A 22,357-nucleotide genomic window follows, 5' to 3' on the forward strand; every position below is an offset into this window, starting at 1 on the left:
GACTCTGGGATCTGCAGAACACCTTGGTTGGGAGGGAGCAGGCACTGGTGGATGATCAATCAAGAAGTCTGTCTGCCCTTGAGGACCGCTTCTAGGGGACATTTGAGAATTCACTGCCCTTTTTTTTTTTTTTTTAAAGTCACTTCAGTGGCCTCTTTCCTCAGTCTGCAGAAAAGAAATTTCAGATATCTTAATTTTAACATGGGCATCTGATCCCGGGTTAAGATAAATATAACCCTGTGTAGTACGGAGGAGGTTTAGTGGGAAATGGTTGGCATTCTTTCTTGGTAAAGGCATGGGGAAAGGAGAGAGGGGAGGGAAAGCGGGGGAGAGAGAGAGAGAGGCAGAGAGAGAGAGGGAGAGAGAGGCAGAGAGAGAGGCCAACCACGAGAGGAAGACAAAGCAGAGATAAGCCAGGCTCCCCGCAGCCCGGCCTTGAGAACTTGACACTCTCCACACCGCAGCCAGCATGGTTGTCCTGCATCCAGTGACTCTGGGAATTTATCTTCAGCTTTTCTTCCACTTCATCGTGTCCCAGCCCACTTTCCTCACCAGCGTGCTCCCGATTTCAGCAGGTAAAGCCGGACCACGACCGCCCCTCTCCCCTCTGTCGTCCCCAGCCAGGGAGGGAGGCATCCTGGCCGCAGCGTCTCGGGCTGGAGGGGGGCTGGCTGGGAGTGGCCTGGGGTCGTGGCTGGCTGTCCTTGTGGGGACGCCCCTTCGGTGCTTGTCCCCAGCAGCTGCTCAGAGCCCGGGACCCTGGACAGACTGCTTCACTTGCTGCAGGATGGCGTTTTAGTCAGAATTGTGGGGAGCGTCACAGAGACAGACGTGCAAGTGAGGGAAGTGAGTCCAGACGTTGCCATCAATGCACCCCTGACCCCGTCCCTGGGGCGGGGGGCGCTCGGCCCACAGGGGCCCTCTGCGCTGCAGGCTAGCCTGCCCATGAGGGGCACCCCGCTGGTTCTCTTGGGGGTCTCAGGGCCCCTGCAGCCTTGGGACCAGGTCTCCCATCTCTCCAGCACTGTCTCCTTTTCCGTCGAACTTTCTCCCTGAAGGGGTCTTCTTGGTGAGCGCGGGACGGGGCTGCAGAGTGGACACCCAAAGTGCTGGGTGGCCAAGGGGGCTCTCTGAGCCCCTTAGCCCGGCAACCTCCCCTGAGGGCTCCAAGCTAGTGGCCTTGTCCTGCCCAAGCCCGGACAGGGGAAGTATTGGGTTACTGGCTGGCCTGTGTCAACCTTTCTGAGGAAACGCAGAAGTTTCCTGAGGGCTTGGGGGGTGTGCGGGGTGGGCAGACAGACCCCAGGCTTAGCAGCCTGCACCCTCACCGCCCCCCTCAGCTCACCTCAGTCACCCTTGACTGCAGCAAAAGCTGTTTCCATCAAGCCCTCCAATGCATCTCAGAAACACCCGAGTTGAGGCAGGAATCGCCCTGTCCCTTGCTTTGCTGGACGCAGGCTCCGGGGAGGCAGGGCATGGCTCCCTCCCAGTGCCCAGCCCCATCCATTCATAACAACGCTCTGCTGACATATGGAGCCGCCAACGTTTGTGGGCCCCTAGGGAAGGGCTCAGAGAAGGGTGTGGGGCTAATTATAAATGCAGGGGGAGCTAGAGGAGGGGGCGGGAGCTGGTGGAGAATGTTGGGGGGCAGGAAACGTGGATGGTCGGGCTGCCACAGGTGTGTGTCTTCACCCCTTCCCCCCATCAAGCAGAGAGTGCCAGGCTTCTGGGAGTGAGGAGGTCTTTACTCCCCAACTCAGGAGTGAAGCCCGATGGTTACTTTGGTCTGTTTGGTGGTTCTCAACCTAGCTTGATTCCTTTGAGAATCTGCTGAAGTCTCGGGACTCTAGGAAACTCAGTCTTGTGGTTCCAGCCCTGATCTGGGGTTGTGGGGGGTGGGGGTGGGGGTTGCTCTCTGGTCTCTGGGAGGTGGTTGGCATTAGACTGAGAGCAACTGTGGGTAGGCACTACACAGTCTTCCTCACTATTCCTAATCCCCCGAGAAAATAGCGGGGAAGTGTCCAATAAATATTTGGTGACTGGATGAGTCAGTGAGGGAGTGAAAACTTTTCTCATCTGTAGACTGGAGTCTGCCATCCTTTCACACAACTTAATTTAGAGGCAGCCAAAGTGGCTAATGAGTTCTGAAAGCTGGAGAGAAGAGAACCTTGGGTGTTTTTCGTCTTTTTTTTTAACTCCTGGCCCTCAAGAGAGGCTCAGCATGGCTTAGATGTCTCTTAGGTGAGACCTGGTACAGACTGTTCAGTCAGGGTAACGGTGGGTGAGAAAGGAACTGAGGACCAAGGGGACCACTCTCAGAGGTGCAGGCGGGGTTCAGGGAGCCCAGAAGGCAGGCTGAGAAACCAGCACCCCGGGAGCCTTTCCCATCCTGTGCTTGAGGGAGAGGTGGGGAACTGGATCCTGGCAGAGTTGGGATGTTGAAGGAGGAGTTACTGAGCAGGAGCCTTTGTCAAAGAGGGACCCAAAGCAGATAGCATCCCCAGACCACTCCAACCCACTCCTGCAACCTACTGGCAGTGACTCCCGTGGGCCAAACCCCACTGGAAGCTGGGGCAAGAGGGCCCCCGATGTAGTCATGGGGGTCAGCCCCTAGTTGAGTGAAGAACTGGGAACTAAGAAGAGTCAGCCCACCGGTCCAGAAGCCCTTCATCATGAGCTGCTAAATCCAGATCTTCTGGTGGTCTTTGGACATTTGGTAAAGCGATGGGGATTGCTCTAGGGGGAGTCACCGAGGTGTCAGCTCAACGGAGCAAAAAAAAACTGCTCCCTCCCATGGAGTCACCCTGCCTTGTCCCTGTCGCCAGGTCACCAGATAGCACAGTTCAGAAACTCACGCCCTGAAATGGGAACTTGTTCCTTAAACACAGGAGAACTTTATTCTGAAAACAGTTTTCCAGCAATCTGATGTGAAACAGTCTGAACCCAGAAGCTCACACTTCTGAAGAAGCCCGGCCCTGTGCATACAGTGAGAGGCACCACTGGGAAGCCCTTTCACTCCACCCACCGCAGCTCAGGGGGTGCCTGCTGTGTGCCAGGCCCTGTGCTCACTGCCGTGCAGGGCACAAGACGAGCCCGACCGGCGAGAGAGAGGCCGAGATGGAGGAAGCCTGGTCTTTTCCCTCACTCTCCTCAGGAAAGACTGGCCTCCAGCAGCCCCAGACACAGCACAGCACTCTGAAGCAGATGGTCAGGGCCTAGCAGCCCCACCGCTGGATCCCTGAGAGGCCCAGGAAGGGCGCAAACGGCATCCAAGAAGCCACAACTTGATGAGAGCAATCCTAGCACTGCAGCACCCGTGTCAGATACCCAGAAAATGAGCTCAGGCTCTCACTGCAAGCCTGTGAGCACTTAGAAGGGCGTCATCCCCACAGGCTGGGAGAGCAGGCTTCTTGGGGGTGGTGAGTTAGCTGAGCACCATAGCCTAGGGTCTACCAGGGGCTGCTGCTTTAAACAGACACAGTGAGGACAGAAACAACAGAGACAGCTGACACAACTGTTCACTAGAGGAAGGGTAAGGGACCAAGGGAATAATTCTTTGATCAATAAGGATAGCAGGTTGGAATTATTTCTAGAGCCTCTGTTCTGCATGTTGTCTGCAGAGGCACCATCGACTTGTAGCTCATTGATTAGTTGGCACTGTGATGAATGTGAATGACCTCGTGAAGACAAAATTGTGTTTGCTTTATTTTGCTTAAGAAGGCAGAGACATGTCATGTATTTAATTTCTATTGAACGTGGCCCTAAAATAGAAAGTGTCAGAAGCCCTAACTTTTGGTGTATTGTTTCAACCCTTGCCAGGCAATAAACTACCATAACACTCAAGTGGCTGAGCAACAGTTGTTTACTGCTGAAGCTCATGTGTTTGTGGATCAGCTAAGGGTCAACTGATCTGACTTGGGTCTGGCGGGCCAGGCTGGAATCATGGTGGTCCGTGCACTCACTCAGCTCAAGGGTCCATTCACAGACGTGGCTCCATCATTGTAGATTTCTCAAATGTGGTGGCACAGACCCAAGGATGGTGATATTTATAGGACAGGCCTCTCACACACTTCAATCTCGGCAACTCTCACAGCACCTGGGATGGGTGTGATCTCATTCCTGCTTTTCAGAAGGAGCAATGAAGGCTCAGAGAGGTAAAGTGACCCACCCAAGACAGCACAGCTGGTGTTGGGAGAGCTGGAGACTGGAACCTGCCCACTGACTCTAATTCCAGGGCTCTTACCAACATAGACCAAATCTGCTATGGCCATGGATAAACAGTGATACTAGCTTTTAAAGTCCTATACCCCAGCCTCCAAAAATCCAGTTCCAGGTCTGCATTCTCCATACTTTCCTGCCTTCTCCTCAGGACATCAGCGCTTTTAGCAAAGGATTGACACAATGACTTCATACTAAAGTGTGAATGACTTGCCAGGGAACAGGTTTATCTTTCTTTAGAGATATTTGTGTCCTGTGTGTGTGTGCTAAGGCACTTCAGTCATGTCCATCTCTTTTCGACCTATGGACTGTACCCTGCCATGCTTCTCTGTCCGTGGAATTCTCCAGGCAAGAACACTGGAGTGGGTTGCCATGCCCTCCTCCAGGGGATTTCCCTGACTCAGGGATCGAACTCGTGTCTCTTCTATCTTCTGCATTGGCAGGAAGGTTCTTTACCACTGCCGTCCCCTGGCAAGCCCCTTTGTGCTGTAAGAGGAGTCAGAGCTCTAAGCCAAAGTGTGCTTTGGTCAGATGGGCGTCAACCAGGGCATGTGGGGGATGAGGCTTCCTGGAGCCAGGGCACCAGCATTTCACAGACATTCTCTCCAGCGTGTGAACCAGGCGGCTCTGCCCAGAGACACACATGGCTTCCCTTCTGCATCGCAGGATTTCTCAAGCAGGCAGGAGCTCACCAGGTGATGCTTGGGTCCAGGGTTCAGGATGAGATGGAGAGGAGAAGGCCCACATCCAGTCCTGAAGAGTGAGGTCACGGGGACACTTGTGAGCTATGTCTGGCTGCCTCAGTCTTCTCTTGTGGGTGCTGGGACGGGACCAGGGCAGGCGTTCGTGGCCTATAGGACTGGTGGCGAGCCCTGCACTCCCCTGCCTGGAAGCCAGCCAGGCCACCGCTCGGGACCAATCGTGTTCTTGGCAGTAGATTACAGGCCATTTATTTGTGTCTGATGCTGGTCGACTGTTGTTTAATGTTCTGTAATGTACTTCTCAGCCATCTCCTCTGATTTAGCTCCCCATATTTCCTCTGGATAATATAATCAGAGAGGGTTCTTAAATTAGAGGGCCCTCCAGGGGTCCCAGCTTGCCCACTTCACCCCACCCTAAGCCTCCTAATGAAGCAGTAGATGCCTCTCAGCTCAGAGAGAAGTGGGAGTGAAAGATGACGACTTCCTCTCCAGGTTAGCTGGGTCAAGCCCCAACACTGTCACTCACCCTACCCAAGCCTGCTTCCCTCCGACCCACGCACATGCACGGATGCTAAGTCACTTCAGTCGTGTCCGACTCTTTGTGACCCCATGGACTGCAGCCCACTGGGCTCCTCTGTCCGTGAGATTCTCCAGGCAAGAATACCAGAGTGGGTTGCCATGCCCTCCTCCAGGGGATCTTCCCGACCCAGGGATGGAACCCACGCCTCTCAAGTCTTCTGCGTTGGCACGCAGGTCCTCTACCACTAGCGCCACCTGGGAAGTCCTCTCAGACCCACAACTATACAAAAACAACACAGCCCCAGGAGGAAGAGAAATCCCTGTGACGTCCATGAGTCACCACGTAGGCTGGTGACCAGTCTTCCTGAAATGCGGTGCACATAGTAACTACTGCTCACTCTCATTGCTCTTGTAACTGGTACCAAGTGCCCCCAGACCCTTCTTTTGCCAGACTTTTTCACAGCTGCGGTGTACTTGCTCTTCACAGGTGTCCTTCCTGCGGGGGGTCTTGAGTTTGAATACTATGTGATTGTTGGACGTTCACATAATTATTGTGGTGTGAGCCCCCATTTTCTCATCTGTAAAGTGGGTACAATGATCTCACAGGATTGCTACAAGATGATAAATTTAAATGTATTCATTCAATAAACACTAAATAACCCCCAACTCTGTACCTGGAGCTGGGATGCAGCAGTGAGCAGAAAAATACTTTCTGCCCATGGAGTTCCTGCTGTCATCCTAAGAAGACTAGTCTCCTGAGCCCAAGGACTGAATGAAAGACCCCTGCCGCAAACCAGCTGCCCAAGGACCACAGCCAGTCTTCACGTGGTGCTGTACCCAGCGCCTTTATGCTGCAGTACCAAAAAAAAAAAAAAGAGAGAGATAAAAAATTTTCAGTTGCCTTGTTTGCTAACATTTAAAAATCAAGTTATTTAACAATTTTTAAAAATTATTTTTTAAAAGTAACTTTGTTATATATTCTCAGCTGAGTTGGGTCCTCATTGCTGCATGTGGGCTCTCCTCTGGTTGTGGAGAGAAAGGGCTTCTCTGTAGTTCAGTGCGAGGGTTTATCATCGCGGTGGCTTCTCTTGTTGCTGAGCACAGGCTCTAGGGTGCGAGAGCTTCAGTGGTCACGGCACGTGGCCTCCATAGTTGTGGCACACAGACTTAGTTGCTCCATGGCATGTGGGATCTTCCCGGATCAGGGATCGAACCCATGTCTCCTGCATTGGCAGGAAGGAGATTCTTTACCACTGAAGCCACCAGTTCAGTTCAGTCGCTCAGTCGTGTCCGACACTTTGCGACCCCATGGACTGCAGCACGCCAGGCCTCCCTGTCCATCACCAACTCCGGAGGCCCCCTAAAAGTGTATTTCTGATGTCTCTTAAAAACCGAAACACCTCTTGGAAACCAGGGCAGCCTGGCCGTCCTGACCCACATCCTGGTACCGAAACAACTGTTGGCTCTTGAGTCCCCACCACACACTCCCGTCTCACGACTGAGCTGCCTTCTTCCTTACTCCCACTGTTTTGGACTTTGCTCCCTCCATCTTTATCTGTCTTGGCATTTTTCCAGAATTCCCAACTCTGCAAAGCTCAGTTTGAAAGTTAACGTCCTGGATCAGTGGTTCTCAAACTACAGCACTGGTTTTTCCTGGAGAGACATGAGACTCACCTGGGAAGCATTACAGGTACCCAGTGTCCTGGCCAAACAGACCAGCTGCAACAGACTCTCTGGGATATAAAATGTATAAGATCGGGCATGGAAAGTGTTGAGTGCCCCCGGGGTGATGCTAATGTCTGGCCATGGTTAACCATTACAGCCAGCACCAGAGTCACCGGGAAGGGTTGTTAAGCCAGGTTGCTGGGCCCACCCCTGGACTTTCTGATGTGGGGGAGTGGGGCCTGTGGGTTTGCAGTTCTAATGAGATGCCAGGTGCTGCTAATCCTGCTGGCCCCTGGGCCGTGCTTTGAGGACCGCTGCCCGTTTGCCTCTGTGTTCCTGCATTCATTTCCTCTGGCCACTCCCTGGTCACACAGCCTCCCTCCTCTGTGCGGGTCTTCCTCGACCTCTCTCTTATCAGGACACTTGTGATTACATTTATGGCCCGCTCAGGTAGTTTCCCTATCCTAAATTTCCTAGTTTAATCCCACCTGCAAAGTTCCTTTTGTCATATAAGGTAACCTTTACAGGTTCCAGGAATTAGAGTCTAGACCTCTTTGGGGGCCAGTGATCGGTTTTTCTCCCACAGTTGCCTTTTCCACTGGGTAAAGGGTCTTCCGAGGACTTTCTTTAAGGACATCAGGATCAGAGGCACATGGATACTATCGACAGTTGGATCCCTCTCAGAGGGTAAAGCGTCTGCCTGCAGTGCGGGAGGCCCAGGTTTGATCCCTGGGTCAGGAAGATCCCCTGGAGAAGGAAATGGCAACCCACTCCAGTATTCTTGCCTGGAGAATCCCATGGACAGAGGAGACTTACAGTCCAGGGGGTTGCAAAGAGTCAGACACGACTGAGCGACTTCACTTTCACTTCTAGAGCTGACCCTGAGACAAAGATCTGGGTGCAAGTGGTGTGTTTGGGGGGGTGATCCCAGCAGGGCACTGGGAATCCAGACAGGAAAGGAAAGGCAGTTGGTGCTGGGGGAGGTCATAAGCAGACTTGGGTTGGGGGCAGCTGAGGCTCAGACCTCCCTCAGGGAGACAGGGGACTGGATGCTCACCCACCAGCTCTTGGGGATGTGCTTTGCAGGTGACATCCATGGCTGGAGAAGCCCTCCATCATAGGCTCAGGGGCTTGTGGCAGGAGCTGGACGCCTGCAGGCCTGGTGATTGCCAAGGGCTCTGGCAGGGAGCAACAGCATCAGCCGTGGACACATTAATGCAGCAGCCGTGGTCCTGATGGCCCTTGTGCTGTTGCCTGCCTGCCCACCCCTCTGGACAGTAGCAGTTATGGCTCAGCACCCACTGCTGTGATACCAGAACTGGAGTCCAGCTGCCAAGGGAGCCCCATTAACACTCATAAAGCTAACTTGCCTAGAGTTCTACTTATCTGCTAGACTCTTTACATACCTGACTTCTGATTGCAAGTTCACAAGACATTAGTAACCCCATGTTACCAAAAGGGGAACTACCACTCAGAGAGGTGCAGACACTTCCCTGAGGTTGCACAGGGCCAGATTGCTAAATCAGGACTGTCTGGGCAGAATGGTGCAGAGGCAGAAGAGCCAACTGATTAGGAGTGGGGCGTCTGGTGTCATGCTGCTTAGGTTCAAATCTTGCGTCTCCCTCCTTAGCTTCATGATGTTGGGCAGACCAATCGCCCTCTATGTGCCTCAGTGTCCCTAACTGTAAAATGGGGCTCAGAGTAGGATTTCACTCACAGAGCAGTTGTGAAGATTAAGTGGGCTAATTATGAACACAAAGAACTTTAAAAAGCACCTAGTGTGTGATGTGTCAGCCTTTCTCTCATTATTTCAAGAATCTCACAGTGACTCTACACATGCCAGGAGGTCATGACGGTGTCAAAAGTTGAAAATACAACACAGACAATAACTTTCTGCTTAAACTATCCAGTGGGTTAAGGCCATGCAAAAGGCTCAGTGTTTAGCCATTTTGCATATGTGAACCAGTCCCTAAAGCAGGGACCCAGTGACCAGGGAAGGAGGCTCTTCTGGTGATGACCAGCTTTAAAAATACACCTGGCCCTATTCCATCTCCCCACTGGGTGTGTTAGACTCCATTCAAGCCCACACTTAGGTCTCCAGGGCAACTAGCACAAGTACAAGCAGGAGGCGAGTGCTGGGAGGTGAGACAGCTGAAGGGGGGCCTGATGGCTGCTGGGAGGTTTGCACCACGAACCAGCTGAGATCTGAAAACAGGAAAGAAAAGGGACTGGGAATGGGACTGGGACTGGCTCTTCCCTCCGGGGCTTCCCCACGGATTCTGCCGCTGCTCACCTGGCCTTCTTGGTGTCTTTCTGAGAAGCCTGGAGAAAGCCCTGGAGCTTTTCTGCTGCAGCTGGGAGTTCTGTCTGGGACTACATGCTCCAGGAAGGACATTCCGGGTCTCAGACCTAGCATGCCGGTCTCGGCGAACTGAGAGGGCAGGGGATGTGGTGATGATGGCCGTCCTACCTGTAGAGACCTACCTGCCAGACTGGGGCTTTCTAACCTTACCCTGACTCGGGGCTGAACTCATCCCCTCTGTGAGGGGCCTGTAGGTGCGTCCTTACCGTTGACAGTTGAAACCAGGCTGCCCTCTGTGCCCAAACAGAACTGGCTGGTTTTCTGAGATCCTCTGTGTTGGGGTGGACCTCACAGGGTGACCCCGTTACCAAAAGGCCTCCAGAGTCTCTGTGGTCGTCGAGGAACCAGGTTCTCTGCTGTCGAGGTTAATGTGCAGGATGTGTGTGTGTGGTGGGGGAAGGTTCCAAGGGAGCCCATCTTGAGGGAAGGCCTTGGGTCTGGGTGTCGCTCCCCCACGCCCCACCTCCGTCCGTGACAGGAGCTCCAGGAGGCCCAGAGGCTGTCGGGTGTCGCTCCCCCACGCCCCGCCTCTGCCCGTGATGGGAGCCCCTCCTCTGCCCGTGATGGGAGCCCCTCCTCCGCCCGTGACGGGAGTCCCGCCGAAAGGCCGTGGGCCCGGGTGGTGCTCCCCCACGCCCCGCCCCCACCCGTGACGTAAAGGGTGGTGCTCCTCCAGGCCCCGCCTCCACTCGTGACGTGAACCCCAGGAGGCCCAGAGGCTGTCGGGAAGACGCAGGTCCTGGGAGCGCTTTCCTCAGAGCATCTGAGTAACCGGTTTCCTTTCCTTTTTTTTAATTATGGGAGTTGACTGCCCAGCCCTCACCTCCTCTGTCTCACAGGGCACCTGCCCGACCAGCTTGGGGCCTGCAGCTCAGCTTCTCTTGTCCAGGCCCAGCTAGAAGGTGGCAGCGGGGGGAGAGTTAGCCATCACCCCGTTTACACTCAAGTTCACCTGAGAGGTGCTGCGGCGATGCGCCAAGACCCTGAGGTCGAACTCGGGGACCCCGGGTTCTTTCTCTGACCTGCTGCCGCCTCTGGGACACGTGTCCTGTGGGACCAGCCATCTGCTCTGCGTGAGACTCAGTGTCCTCAACTGTGAAACGAGAGAATGGACCAGATTCCAGGGATCCTTGAAGCCACAGACTTACTCTGACTATGTGGCACACAAGTCGCTTGCTGATTTACAGAATTAGCTCCTCCACAAAGAAGGGGTCTTGGCCCACGTTTCTCTTCAGAACTTTGGCACCTGAGAGCTCTCTTGTGGCAGGAAAAGCCTTGGGGTCCGTGTTCAGACAGCTCTGGTCTGGAGTGACAGCTTCGTGACCCCAGTAGCTGAATGATCTTGGCCAAGTGGTCCCTGTTTGATTTGGGAAGGTCTCAGTTTTCCACCTCTGTATAATGGGATTAATAAGAGTAACTGCCTCTGGCCTCTGGCCTTGAAGCTGCTCTGAGACCCTTTTTGTGATTAGCAGAGACCATTCTCCTTACTTCCCAGAGAAGAAATGCCTCTCTCTGAAGCAGGATTTCCCAACCTCAGCACTGTGATATTTTGAAATAAATATGTGCTGTGGGAGGTTGTCCTTGAAGGGTACTTAACAGTGTGGTGGCTGAAAAGCATCCCTGAACATTCATATTCATCTGGAACCTCAGAATGTGACTTTGTTTGAAACACAGATCTTTGCAAATGCAATTAGTTATGGATCTTGAGATGAAGTCATCTTGGATTTAGGGTTGACCTTGAATCTAATGACTGGTGTCCTTGTACAAAGAGGAGAGGCCACACCAGATCCAGGGAAGAAGGCCACGTGAAGATGGAGGAAGAGACTGGAGTGGTAAAACTAAGGGCAGGGAATGCCAAGGATTGCTGGGAGCCATTGGACACTAGGAAAGCATCTTCCCTAGAACCTTCAGGAGGAGTCTGGCCTTGGCAACACCTTGATTTTGGACTAATAGCTTTCAAAATTTAGAGACAACAAATTTCTATGGTCTTAAGCCATTTTTTTGTGGCAATTTGTCATGGCAACCTTGGGGAACTAACATAAGCACTGTTTCTGGCTTCTGCCCTGTAGAAGGCAAGAGTACCCTTCTCAATTATAACAAAAATGTCTCCAGGTGTTGCAGAAGGTCGCCTGGGAGAGGGGCAAAATACCTCCCCCACTTTGCCCTTCATTGAGAACCACAGCTGTATTGTGAAACAATGAGGAGAGGAACTGAGCAGAGTGGGAGGAACCTGTGTTTCCATTTCAACCCCACTCAGAACAGCTCTGTGACCTTGGGAAAGTTGGTAAACATCTCTGAGCCTCAGTGTCCGCATGAGTAAAACAGGGGTTAAAAATGTACTTGGGGGACTTCTCTGGTAGTCCAGGGACTAGTTTTCATTTTGTTCATTTTTCAAAGCATTCTCTTCCTGCCTTATCACTGTGATCTCTGCTTTATTTGATTTCCCTTCTCTTGGGAATTCCCTGGAGATTCAGTGGTTAGGGCTCCACATTTCTATTGCAGGGGGCACAGGTTCAATCCCTGGTCAGAGAACTAATATCCCGCATGCTGTGTGGTGCTGCAGCAACAAAAAAGATACTTGGATCTCTCAGAGCCATCACAATGAAGCAATGACAGAGTATGCTGAACGTGCATAGCACTGTGTCCAGCCCATAGCAAACACACAGTAAACAGTAACTGAAAAATGGGGGTCGGGGGGAAGAGTACCTGCCTCATCAGATGGCAGTGTAGTAGGTACAGAGCTTTGCACTGCACCTGGAACATAGTTATGTATGTGTGTAAGTTATGTATGTATGTATGTGAAAGTTGCTCAGTCGTGTCCAACTCTGCAACCCCATCAACGGTAGCCTGCCAGGCTCCTCCGTCCATGGGATTTTCCAGACAAGAATGCTGGAGTGGGTTGCCATTTCCTTCTCCAGGGGGAACATAGTTAAGCTCTCAGTTACTTGTTGCAACCGTTATTCCAGATGGCAGCGAGAGAGTTGGAATCCAGGCCACTAGCCTCCTCCTGAGTTGCTTCATTTCTGCCCTATTCCCACCTGCTCTTATTTGGTGGCAAGATGGATTTGCTCAGGGCACTGGAGTCCAGTCTCAGCCTTCAGTCTCCAGCAGACCCTGGGTTGAGCAGGGCCCATCACAAGACTGTGGGCTATGGAACCGGAGGTCTGGGCTCAGACGCTCAACCCCACAGGACCTTGGCTGTCAGAGCCTCAGTTTCCCTCACCTGGAAATAGGGGGCATAGCAGAGAATAATTCAAGGGGTTGCCATGAGGATCAAAGGAAGAAACATGGGAGGCCACAACCTGGAAACACAGGCTCACAGCAAGGGTGAGGCCTGAGCCGCTGAGTCCTGAGCTGATGGGCAAAGTCCACCTAAAGGCACCCCCCTGAGCTGTGAAGAAGAAAGCTCTCAGTTCCCTGGACTGGGTGAGTACTCTAGGGGCCCCCAGGAAACAGCAGGCCCGAGGGGACCCCCGCTTTGGGAAGTTGTGTGACCCCATGTAGTCCCTAGCTGGTAGACAAGTCACTTCCCGTATCCAGTTCATCTGAGTCAGGAGAACTCGGCCCTCTGTCCACACAGCATCTGGAATGACGGTCTTGCCCCCTTCCAAATGGACAGTGATGCCAAGTCACCAACCAGGCCTGCCAGCGTGCGACCTCAGGGGAAATCAGAGACAGGTTATTAAACATAAAAATTTCAAATGGAATGCCAGTAAATGTGGGCTAACTTACCAAAGATGCTCAGTTTTGGGGCCAAATACCCATCTGCTGCCACTTATTGTTTTTTCCCTGTATGAGGCAAGAAGATCCATTTGAATGGATTCAGATCATTGTCATCATTATTATTATAGCATCTGTCTCTAAATTAAATTATGACTGTTACTTGATATATACAGATTTTGATACACTTCCCATCAATCAAATAACCAGTTTTTTATTGTACCTCCTCCTATATGTGGGCTTCCCTGATAGCTCAGTTGGTAAAGCTGCCTGCAATACAGGAGACGCTGGTTCGATTCCTGGGTCAGGAAGATCTGCTGGAGAAGGGATAGACTACTCACTCCAGTATTCTTAGGCTTCCCTTGTGGCTCAGTTGGTAAAGAATCTGCCTGCAATATGGGAGACCTGGGTTCTATCCCTGGGTTGGGAAGATCCCCTAGAGAAGGGCTAGGCTGCCCACTCCAGTGTTCTGGCCTGGAGATCCCATGGGGTTGCAAAGAGTTGGACACAACTGTAGTGCGTCATGTGTACTTAACAGTATACTTAACCGTTAACCGTTAACCGTTCTATACTGAACAAGAAGATTCACAAGACAGACTAACACGAGAAGCCCATAATCTGTCTGTGACATTAAAGTAACACAAGTGAAGTAACCAATGGGAAGTGAAGCGGGTCACCGTGGTGGGATCCGGGGTGCACACAGGTGGTTGGCATTTGAATGAACAGAGCAGTGAAGGGAAGGACACAGCTGATCTGGGTTCAAGTCCTGGGCCAGCCGTGCGTGTTCCCAGGTGGTGTGACAGCTGACATCTGTGGACTACCTTCAGTAAAGAAGGTTTTTGTTTCCTGCATTAGGTCACAGATAAAATGTCTCCGGGAAAGCAAGCAAACAAACTTACATCTTACACCAGAATAAATCACAAATGAATTAAGATTGATAACATGAGATATGAAATCATAAAGTTATTAGACAAAAACTTGGGAGATTTGGGGGAGGACCTATAATGAGGAGGACCCAGAAGCCATAAAAAAGGCTTCTGCAATCAATTATACTACATAAAAAGAAAAAAGTTATGTATGAGAAAAACAATTCAAAAAACAGTATCAAAAGACCAAAACAATCTGGAGGAGATATTTGCAAGTTGTACCATAAAGTGCTACTTTTTTATATATTCAAAAAATTTATAACAGAAGGCCACCAAGCTAATGGAAAAATGGAATAAATACAAATGGCTCTAAAACATGTGAATGTATCCCCAGCCCCATTCAGTTTAAGAGACATGTTAATTATCACACCGAAGTGTCATTTTTCATTGGTCAGATGGATGATGTTCAAAGGTCTGACATCATGTGTGTGGGTGAAGGTGTGTGGAAACAGATACCATCATTATCTGCTTGTGGGACGGAATGTGACTTGACGAGGACTTTGTGGCGATGAATTAGGCATCGTGTGTAAGAACTACAAATGCACACACTCTTTGACTCAGCAATTCTATTCTAGAAATTCATCAAATGGACATGCTTACCAATGATACAAAGATGCATGCAGAAGACTTATTTTATTTATTTTGGCCATGCTGGGTCTTCATTGTTGCACAAGGGCTTTCTCTTACGTAAAGCAGAGGCTACTCTAGTTTCAGTGCATGGGCTTCTCATGGCAATGGCTTCTCTTTTTGCAGAGCACAGGCCCTAGGCACACCAGCTTCAGTAGTTGCAGCTCTAGAGCTTGGGGTCAGTTGTTGTGGCACACCAGCTTAGCTGCTCCAGGGCATCTGGAATCCTCCCAGACCAGGGATCAAACCCATGTTCCTTGCATTGGCAGGCAGTCTCATCCATTGGACCACCAGGGAAATCCAGAAGGTTATTTCATTGTATAATTGTTTGTATGAGAAAATGTTTGCAAATCACCCAAATGCACATTAGTATGGGGCGGGGTGAACAAACTATGGTTCTTCCAAATGAAGGACTATTCCAAAGCCATAGAAAGGAATGTGGATGCATTTTGTACAGCACAGTAGCACGGTATATACTATTAGAAATACTGTGAAGAAACTGAGAAAGCTGAAAAAAAAAAAAGAAACTGAGATAGCATCAGAAATATAGTATTATTTTACAAGTAACTCTTTGAGTAAGAGGGGGAAACACTATACCTATTTCCTCCACTGTGCATAAAATATTCATGGAAAAGTACACAGAAGACTAATTGAAAGTCAACAATTGGAACTGAGACCAGATCCTACATGTCTTGAGGCCAAAAAACAGAAAGAAAAAAAAAAACAACAATATGGTAACAAACTCAATAAAGACTTTAAAAAATGGTGCACATTAAAAGAAAAAAACTTTAATAAAAAAAATCTGTTAAACACAAATTACAGAAGGGAATTGAGATCTCAGGGAATTTCCAGAATGCTAGAACCACGTAACCATAGTGCTGCTTATAAGATTCTTTCTGCCAGCTTGTTCAGTTGAGAAACTCTATCGTTCGATTGAGTTCAAGCAGGTCAAGCCGAGGTCCCCCATGTTCTGGAATCCAGGGATTTCAGTGACTCATGAGACCAATGGGTAGAAACTTTCCCTCTGCCGGCAGGTAACCAGCAGGCAGCCAGGGGCTCCCAGGGTCCCTGGCTCCCTCCTCCCCACCTGCGGGGGACCCTCAGGTAACAATTCTTGGAAGTGGTGGAGGAGGGATGGGGGTTCTAGGGAAAGGGCTGTGTGAGCCACATGATTTTGAATCATAAATGTCCATAGAGCTAAAATGTCTCCATGGATGAATGAAGGGGTGAAAACATAGCTGGTGGAAACTTAGGGTCTTTCCACTGAGTCCCACTTGTCAGGGCAAGTTGCAAACAATCCAGCCTTCGGGCCCAATGTGACTGGAGGGTTTTGCCTGTGACCTGTGGCCAGATCTCCCGAATCACTCTAGAAACTTGGCCTCCCTGTCAAGACAAAGCAGGAGATTGAATAGGACTTGCTGATTTATCCTGGCCGCTCTAATCAAATTCAGAGCCAAGGCACAGCCTGCCGTGGGGAGGTTTCTGGATGTTCCTTTGCCTCCTAATAACGTTGCCTCCTCCTTCCTCTCTATTTACCACATGCCATTTGGTCAAATTAGAGCTTGAACTCAGAAAAAGCAGATGCCTCCCTCTAGATAAGATCCAGAGAAGTCCCCTTGTGGGGGATGGGAAGAGAGATAGGTGTGTCTCCTCAAACCTCTGCACAACCACAGACGTGGCTTCTGGTGTAAGACTTACTACAGAACAGTGACCACCAGGAGGTGACTTTCCTGTGTCCTTGTAAGTTGGGCAGCCTTATGTGGGTGGGGCGCAGAAGAGGATGGTCATCTCATGTCCTTCCCGAGGACCAGTTTCTTGCTCGAGGTCTCCTGGTGAGTGACTCGGGGCTCCTCCAGGTGACACTGGTGCCCAGCTAGCTCCACGTGTGGCTCCTGAGCACCCAGATGTTTGCCAGCAAGGGCATTGGATGGCCCACTCCACTCCTAACCCTGTAGAGGTGTCCTTGGTTCTCTGTTGTCTGCTTGTATTTAAAAAATTTTATTGTAGAAAATCCCCAACATTCAAAAAAAGTGGAAAGAACTGTCCAGGGAACGCCAAGATGCCTACTCTCATGGGCTGACTTGCATCTCGTCCTGCCCTGAGATGTGTCTGTTGGAGTCCCAGCCCCCCTCACCTCAGCACGTGACTGTATTTGGAATGATTCAGGTTACTTTACAATTCTCTGAGTGACTCAGAGGAGTGAGTAAGGTTAAGCGAGGCCATGTGGGTGGCTCTGGTCCACACTTATGGGTGTCCTTTTAAGAAGAGGAGATCTGGATGCACACAGAGACACCAGGGATGTTTGAAAAGAGGAAGAAGGCCCCATGAGAACACAGGGCAAGGTAGCCGTCCGCAAGCCAAGGAGAGAAACGTCAGGAGAAACCAAACCTTCGGACACCTTCATCTTGGCTGTCTAGCTTCCCAAAGTGTGAAAAGTGATTATCTGTTGTTTCAGCCACTCAGGTACTCTGCTACGGCCGCCCTGGCAAACAAATACACCCACCACGGAGATTCTGCAGTTGTTATCATTTTGCTATATTTACTTATCCTCTGTTTATCCATCTTATTTTTTTTTTTTTTTTTTTTTGATGAATTTCAAAATGAGCTGCAGATCCCTTGCCCAATTTGAAGAGTAAACTATTCCACAGAGAAGGTAAATGCATGCATGACTGTGCCCTCTCTGCAGCTGGGATAATCAGGGAGGCAACTGACTAGTGAGTTGCCTGCTCGTGTGCATTGACCAACCAGGAAACTAGAACCTGAAGATGAGTGATCATGAGAGACTCGAGACTGGGTGTGAATGCCCCCAAGCCCGCCTGACTGGGACACAGCTACATTTTTCTGAGGCTCCCTGCTGGTTCCCCCCCACAGGTGGGGGTGTGGAGCAGGGTCAGCAGTTCATGCTGGTCACCAGACGTCCAGAAATCTCCAGGGTCAGACATCTGGACTCAACCAATGTCTTCAAGATCAGGCCACCTACCTACTGGCTCTGTGTGTCCTCAAGTGCCTCCTTAGATCTTGAGGCTCGTCTGGAGACAAGGCTGATGATATGGGTACACATAGCATGTGGGGACCAGGGAAGGGTGCTGCAGAGTCACGAATGTCCCCCCAGCTGGTGCCTTGCCAGATTCGGGATAATGCTATATGCTGTGACAAATGCCAGCATTTCAGTGACTTTGCCTAGTGAAAATTTACTTCCTGCTTGCCCAAGAGCCCAGAGGCTCTTGTCAGAGGCAGCCGGCCTCCTTGCTGGCATTCAGGGATGCAGACCCTTTCTGTCCCAGCTCTCGCATCACCAGAACCATCAGCGGGAAGAATCTCATGGCCACATGCCACTCACTGAGGGGGCACTGGGCATTGCTGCCGCTTCTCAGGGACAGGTCTGTTCCTTGGAAGGGAAACTCACCTTGGAAGGGGAAGTACCAGCCTTCTCCACCCCAACTTGGAGGAGGTCCTGGGATGTCAAGTCAGCACCTGGGGATTGAGAGCCCGCCCCCAGGGAAGGGCCAGGTCAGGGTCAGGTCAGGGTAGATGGGGAGCCGCCTGCACCGCGAGAGCAGCTAGAGGAGCCGGAGAGGGTTAGGGTGGTCTGACAGGGAGCCACTCTCGGGGCTGGGGAGCACCCCCAGGAGGCCACCTTCTCCCAGGGCCGCATGAGAGTCCTGTTGAACTCTGACCCCCCACCTTCTCTGGATCGAGTGACCCGGCTCCTCCTTCGTAAATCGGGGATGATTGTCCCCTGGGGACTCAGTGTCATAAAGCATGGGACGTGCCGAGTCGGGTGACATCACTGTTCCGTGAGGAGATCTTGCTAAACGAGGCCCAGCCAGCATCAGCCGAGATGCTGCTCCCTCCTCCCATCTCAGGGAGGCCCTCTTTCCTCAGAGCCCTTCTTAACACAGCGTCCCAGGAAATCAGCACCAGCCATTGGAGCTGGCAGAGGAGATGAAAGCCCTTCGCCCTCCAGAGGCCAGACTGCGGGCAGGTTTGCCTTTCCATCCTGGGGGCACAGCAAGGGCTTGGCACACAGGCGAGTGTTAGTCGCTCAGTCGTGACCAACTCTGCGACCCCGTGGACTGTGGCCCTCAGGCTCCTCTGTGCATGGGGTTCTTCAGGCAAAAATACTGGAGTGGGCTGCCATGCCCTTCTCCAGGGGATCTTTCCAACCCAGGGATCAAACCCAGGTCTCCTGCATTGCAGATGGATTCTTTATCATCTGAGCCCCCAGGGAATCCCAAGAATACTGGAGTGGGCTGCCATGCCCTTCTCCAGGGGATCTTTCCAACCCAGGGATCAAACCCAGGTCTCCCGCACTGCAGGTGAATTCTTTAAAATCAGCTGAGGCCCCAGGGAATCCCAAGAATACTGGAGTGGGCTGCCATGCCCTTCTCCAGGGGATCTTTCCAACCCAGGGATCAAACCCAGGTCTCCTGCACTGCAGGTGGAGTCTTTATCAGCTGAGCCCCCAGGGAATCCCAAGAGAGGAGAGAGTGGGCTCAATTCCAAATTAAACAGGAATTGTTTAATCCCAAGAATACTGGAGTGGGCTGCCATTCCCTTCTCCAGGGGATCTTCTGAACCCAGGGATTGAACCCAGGTCTCCCGAATTGCAGGTGGATTCTTTATCAGCTGAGCCCCCGGGGAATTCCAAGAATACTGGAGTAGGCTGCCATTCCCTTCTCCAGGGGATCTTTCCAACCCAGGGATCAAACCCAGGTCTGCTGTATTGCAGGCAGAGTCTACCATCTGAGCCACTAGGGAAGCCCAAGAGAGGAGAGAGTGGGCTCAATTCCGCATTAAATAGGAATTGTTTAATGTGATGATTTATAGTTGAAAAGCAGGTTGGGAGGTTGGTATGTAGAAAATTACTGAGATACCTCAAGGGTAGGGGGATCTGGCTAAAGCCACTTAAGAGGATTCTTGCCGAAGGCAGGACACATGATGAAATATCAAGGGTATGGGGGGAGGGGGGATGAGGAATTTGATCAGATGTCAAGGGGGAGAAAATGTCAAGGGTGCGGAGTCTCTCAAAACTGACTTAGAGGATTGTTGTGAAAACTGGACTCAGCAGGCTGACAGGGAAGCCCAGGGTGGAGGCCCAGTTCAGAGCCTGACCAAAGTTTGGTCAAGGTGAGCATGTCAGGTGGTGAAATGGGAGAACCCAGGTCCTCTGGCCTCTTCTGGGAGCCTAGGTCCTTGGGAAGGGCGCCGAGTTAGCCAGGCTGCACGGTGTCTCTGGGAAGCAAGGGTGGGAGTCACACGGGGACGGGGGGTGGGGGAGATGCAAAGCAGACCTCACTTTGGTGGCTCAGCAGGAGGCAGGCCTGTGCGTGCAGCGGTGGGGACAGGAGCGCTGGCCTGGTGCCTGGGGCGGCAGTATTCCAGAAGGGTCTTCTGGCCCGGCTGATACATCCCAGAGGTGAAATTAAGACAAAAGACTGTGAAGATGACACCTGCTGACACCAGCTGCAGGAAGGCCCTGGAAACTTTTATTATGAATTAGATTTTGCAGGCAGCTCTGCTGGGTGAGCTGGTGCTGGGGCCAGTGAAAGGCTGTGCCACAGGCTGGCTGCCTTGAAGGCAAGAACTGCTTTCCAGAGGAGAGGAGAGGAACGTGGCCCTCCATCCTGGCCCAGGACCCTCATGAAGGGCCATTTGTGTCTTGGGAGTTGCCTCCCCTGGGATAAGCTGGGGCTGGAATGGGCTTAGAGCACCTCTGGTCCAATGCTCCTGAAACCGTTTAACAGACTGGGACTCAAACCCATGGGCCAGGACTCAAACCAGGCCAGAACCCACACTGTCTTCTCGCTGAGATGGCACACCTGGTTTCAGCATTTAACGAAGCTCAGGTTCTTCCTCATTGAAGAAAGATTTCAGTGGGAGACAAAGTGATAGGTAAGAAGTAGATTTATTTAGAGAGAAACACACTCCATGGCGTGTGCCGACTCAGAGAAAGAGTGGTTCAAAATATGACACAGTTTTCATGGGCTGGGTAGCTTCATAGGCTACTGAGTGGGAGGATTATTCCACCTATTTCGGGGGAGGGGTGAGGATTTTCAGGAATCGGGCCACCACCCACTTTTTGGTCTTTGGTGGCTGGCCTCAGAAATGTCCTCGTGTCTATAGGCGAGTCAATCACTTAGCTTATGGATATGTTACAATGAGCGTGTACTGAGGCTCAAGGTCTACTGTAAGTCAAATCTTCTGCCATCTTGGACCCATCTTTGGTTCTAATCAAATGGAATGTTGAGTCCTCGGGCTATGCCATTCTTTTAAGGTTGTGCTCTGCCCCCTTCCCTCCTGTTTCACTCCATTTTACATATGGGAAAACCAACCCCAAGCACAGAAGGGAGTTTTCCAAAGCCTTGCCACACGTTACTGTCCACACTGGGGCTGGAGACCAGGACCCCTCATCCCAGGATGGCACACCTGACTGACGGGCAGTCCAGTAGTGAGCACACCTCCAGGCATTTGACTCAAGGAAATTCAACTGTTAGTGCCAGGAGAGATGGAGTGAGACAAAGTCTGAGAGATAGGGAGACAGAAAGAGTGGGGCTGAGGCAGGAAAGAGACAGAAAGAGACCCTGGGGAGCCTGTTCAGAGCAGAGATGTGGACACCAGCAGGGCTAGACAGGACCTTGGTGATCCTCTGTTTTGACAATAATGAAACAGTATAGCTGGTGGTTTCCTTGTATAAAACTTTGGAGAAGTTTGACATGGAATGGTAAAAAATAAATGCTTTGGATGCTTAAAGTGGCCAAACTTCTGTCTCTGAGGGTGTTTGAAATAAGGCTTGAAAAACTGAAGAGCTGCAGTAACATAACCCACCTCCAGGAAATCTGGGTAAAGGGGACGTAGATGACCTTTCTGCCACGGGCTGGGGTTCAGAACTGCGTGCCCTCTGTACTGCATTTCCTGATGTTTCTGCTGACAGAGGGAATGTCCCAGAGACGAACAGAGCCCTCTCCTCCCCAGCTCCTCCCATCATGGTACCAGCAGATCTTCTCCAATTTCATAGCTCAGCTCAAGTACCACCTCTTCCAGGAAGCTTTCCCTGATTTCTCACTTGCATCCCTTGCCCCAACTGGTATCCAGCACTTCCTCCTGTAAATCCCTCTGGATACCCAGCCCCATGTCAGCCACTTTTAATTTTCCACCTCATACAAGTTATCTATGAAAATATCGATGAAACAATCCCTATTCCACAGGAACTCCACAAGTCCTGCTCTAATCCTCACAACAAATGAACTAGGTTCATTTCTCCCTATCCTCTCAATAGATAAGTGAGCTAAGGCTCCGAGAGTGTGAATAACTTCCTTAAGTTCAGACAGAGGCAAAAGCAGGGCTCCAGCCCAGGTTTGCCTGACTCCAGGTCCTTGACTCTTTCCACGAAGGCTAATGACACGTCCTGAGGGCAGGGACTGTGTCCAGTCAGTGTGTCTGGCAGGCATTTGGCACTCACCCTCTGTGTGTTCCCGAATGAATGAAACAGTCGATGAATGAACAGACGAACCTTTTGACGGGTGTAGCTTGGTGGTCGGCAAACTACAGCCTGGGAGCCAAGTCCAGCTTGCCTCCTATTTTTGTAAATGACGTTTCACTGCAGCGTGGCCACATGC

At 51.3% G+C, this 22,357-nt stretch overlaps 1 protein-coding gene across 2 annotated transcripts in view; it reads left to right on the forward strand.

Annotated features, from left to right (window-relative positions):
- The first annotated feature begins 402 nt into the window (after window positions 1-402).
- Window positions 403-22,357, forward strand: part of COLQ (collagen like tail subunit of asymmetric acetylcholinesterase) — a 62,178-nt gene continuing 40,223 nt past the window's right edge. For both annotated transcript variants that reach the window (XM_061167959.1, XM_061167958.1), the window contains exon 1: window positions 403-575. In XM_061167959.1, the coding sequence (XP_061023942.1) occupies window positions 470-575 (106 nt within the window). In that variant the 5' untranslated portion in view covers window positions 403-469. The remainder of the gene's footprint in view (window positions 576-22,357) is intronic.

This window comes from Dama dama, chromosome 19 (assembly GCF_033118175.1).
Source record: "Dama dama isolate Ldn47 chromosome 19, ASM3311817v1, whole genome shotgun sequence".
NCBI classification, from domain to species: domain Eukaryota; kingdom Metazoa; phylum Chordata; class Mammalia; order Artiodactyla; family Cervidae; genus Dama; species Dama dama.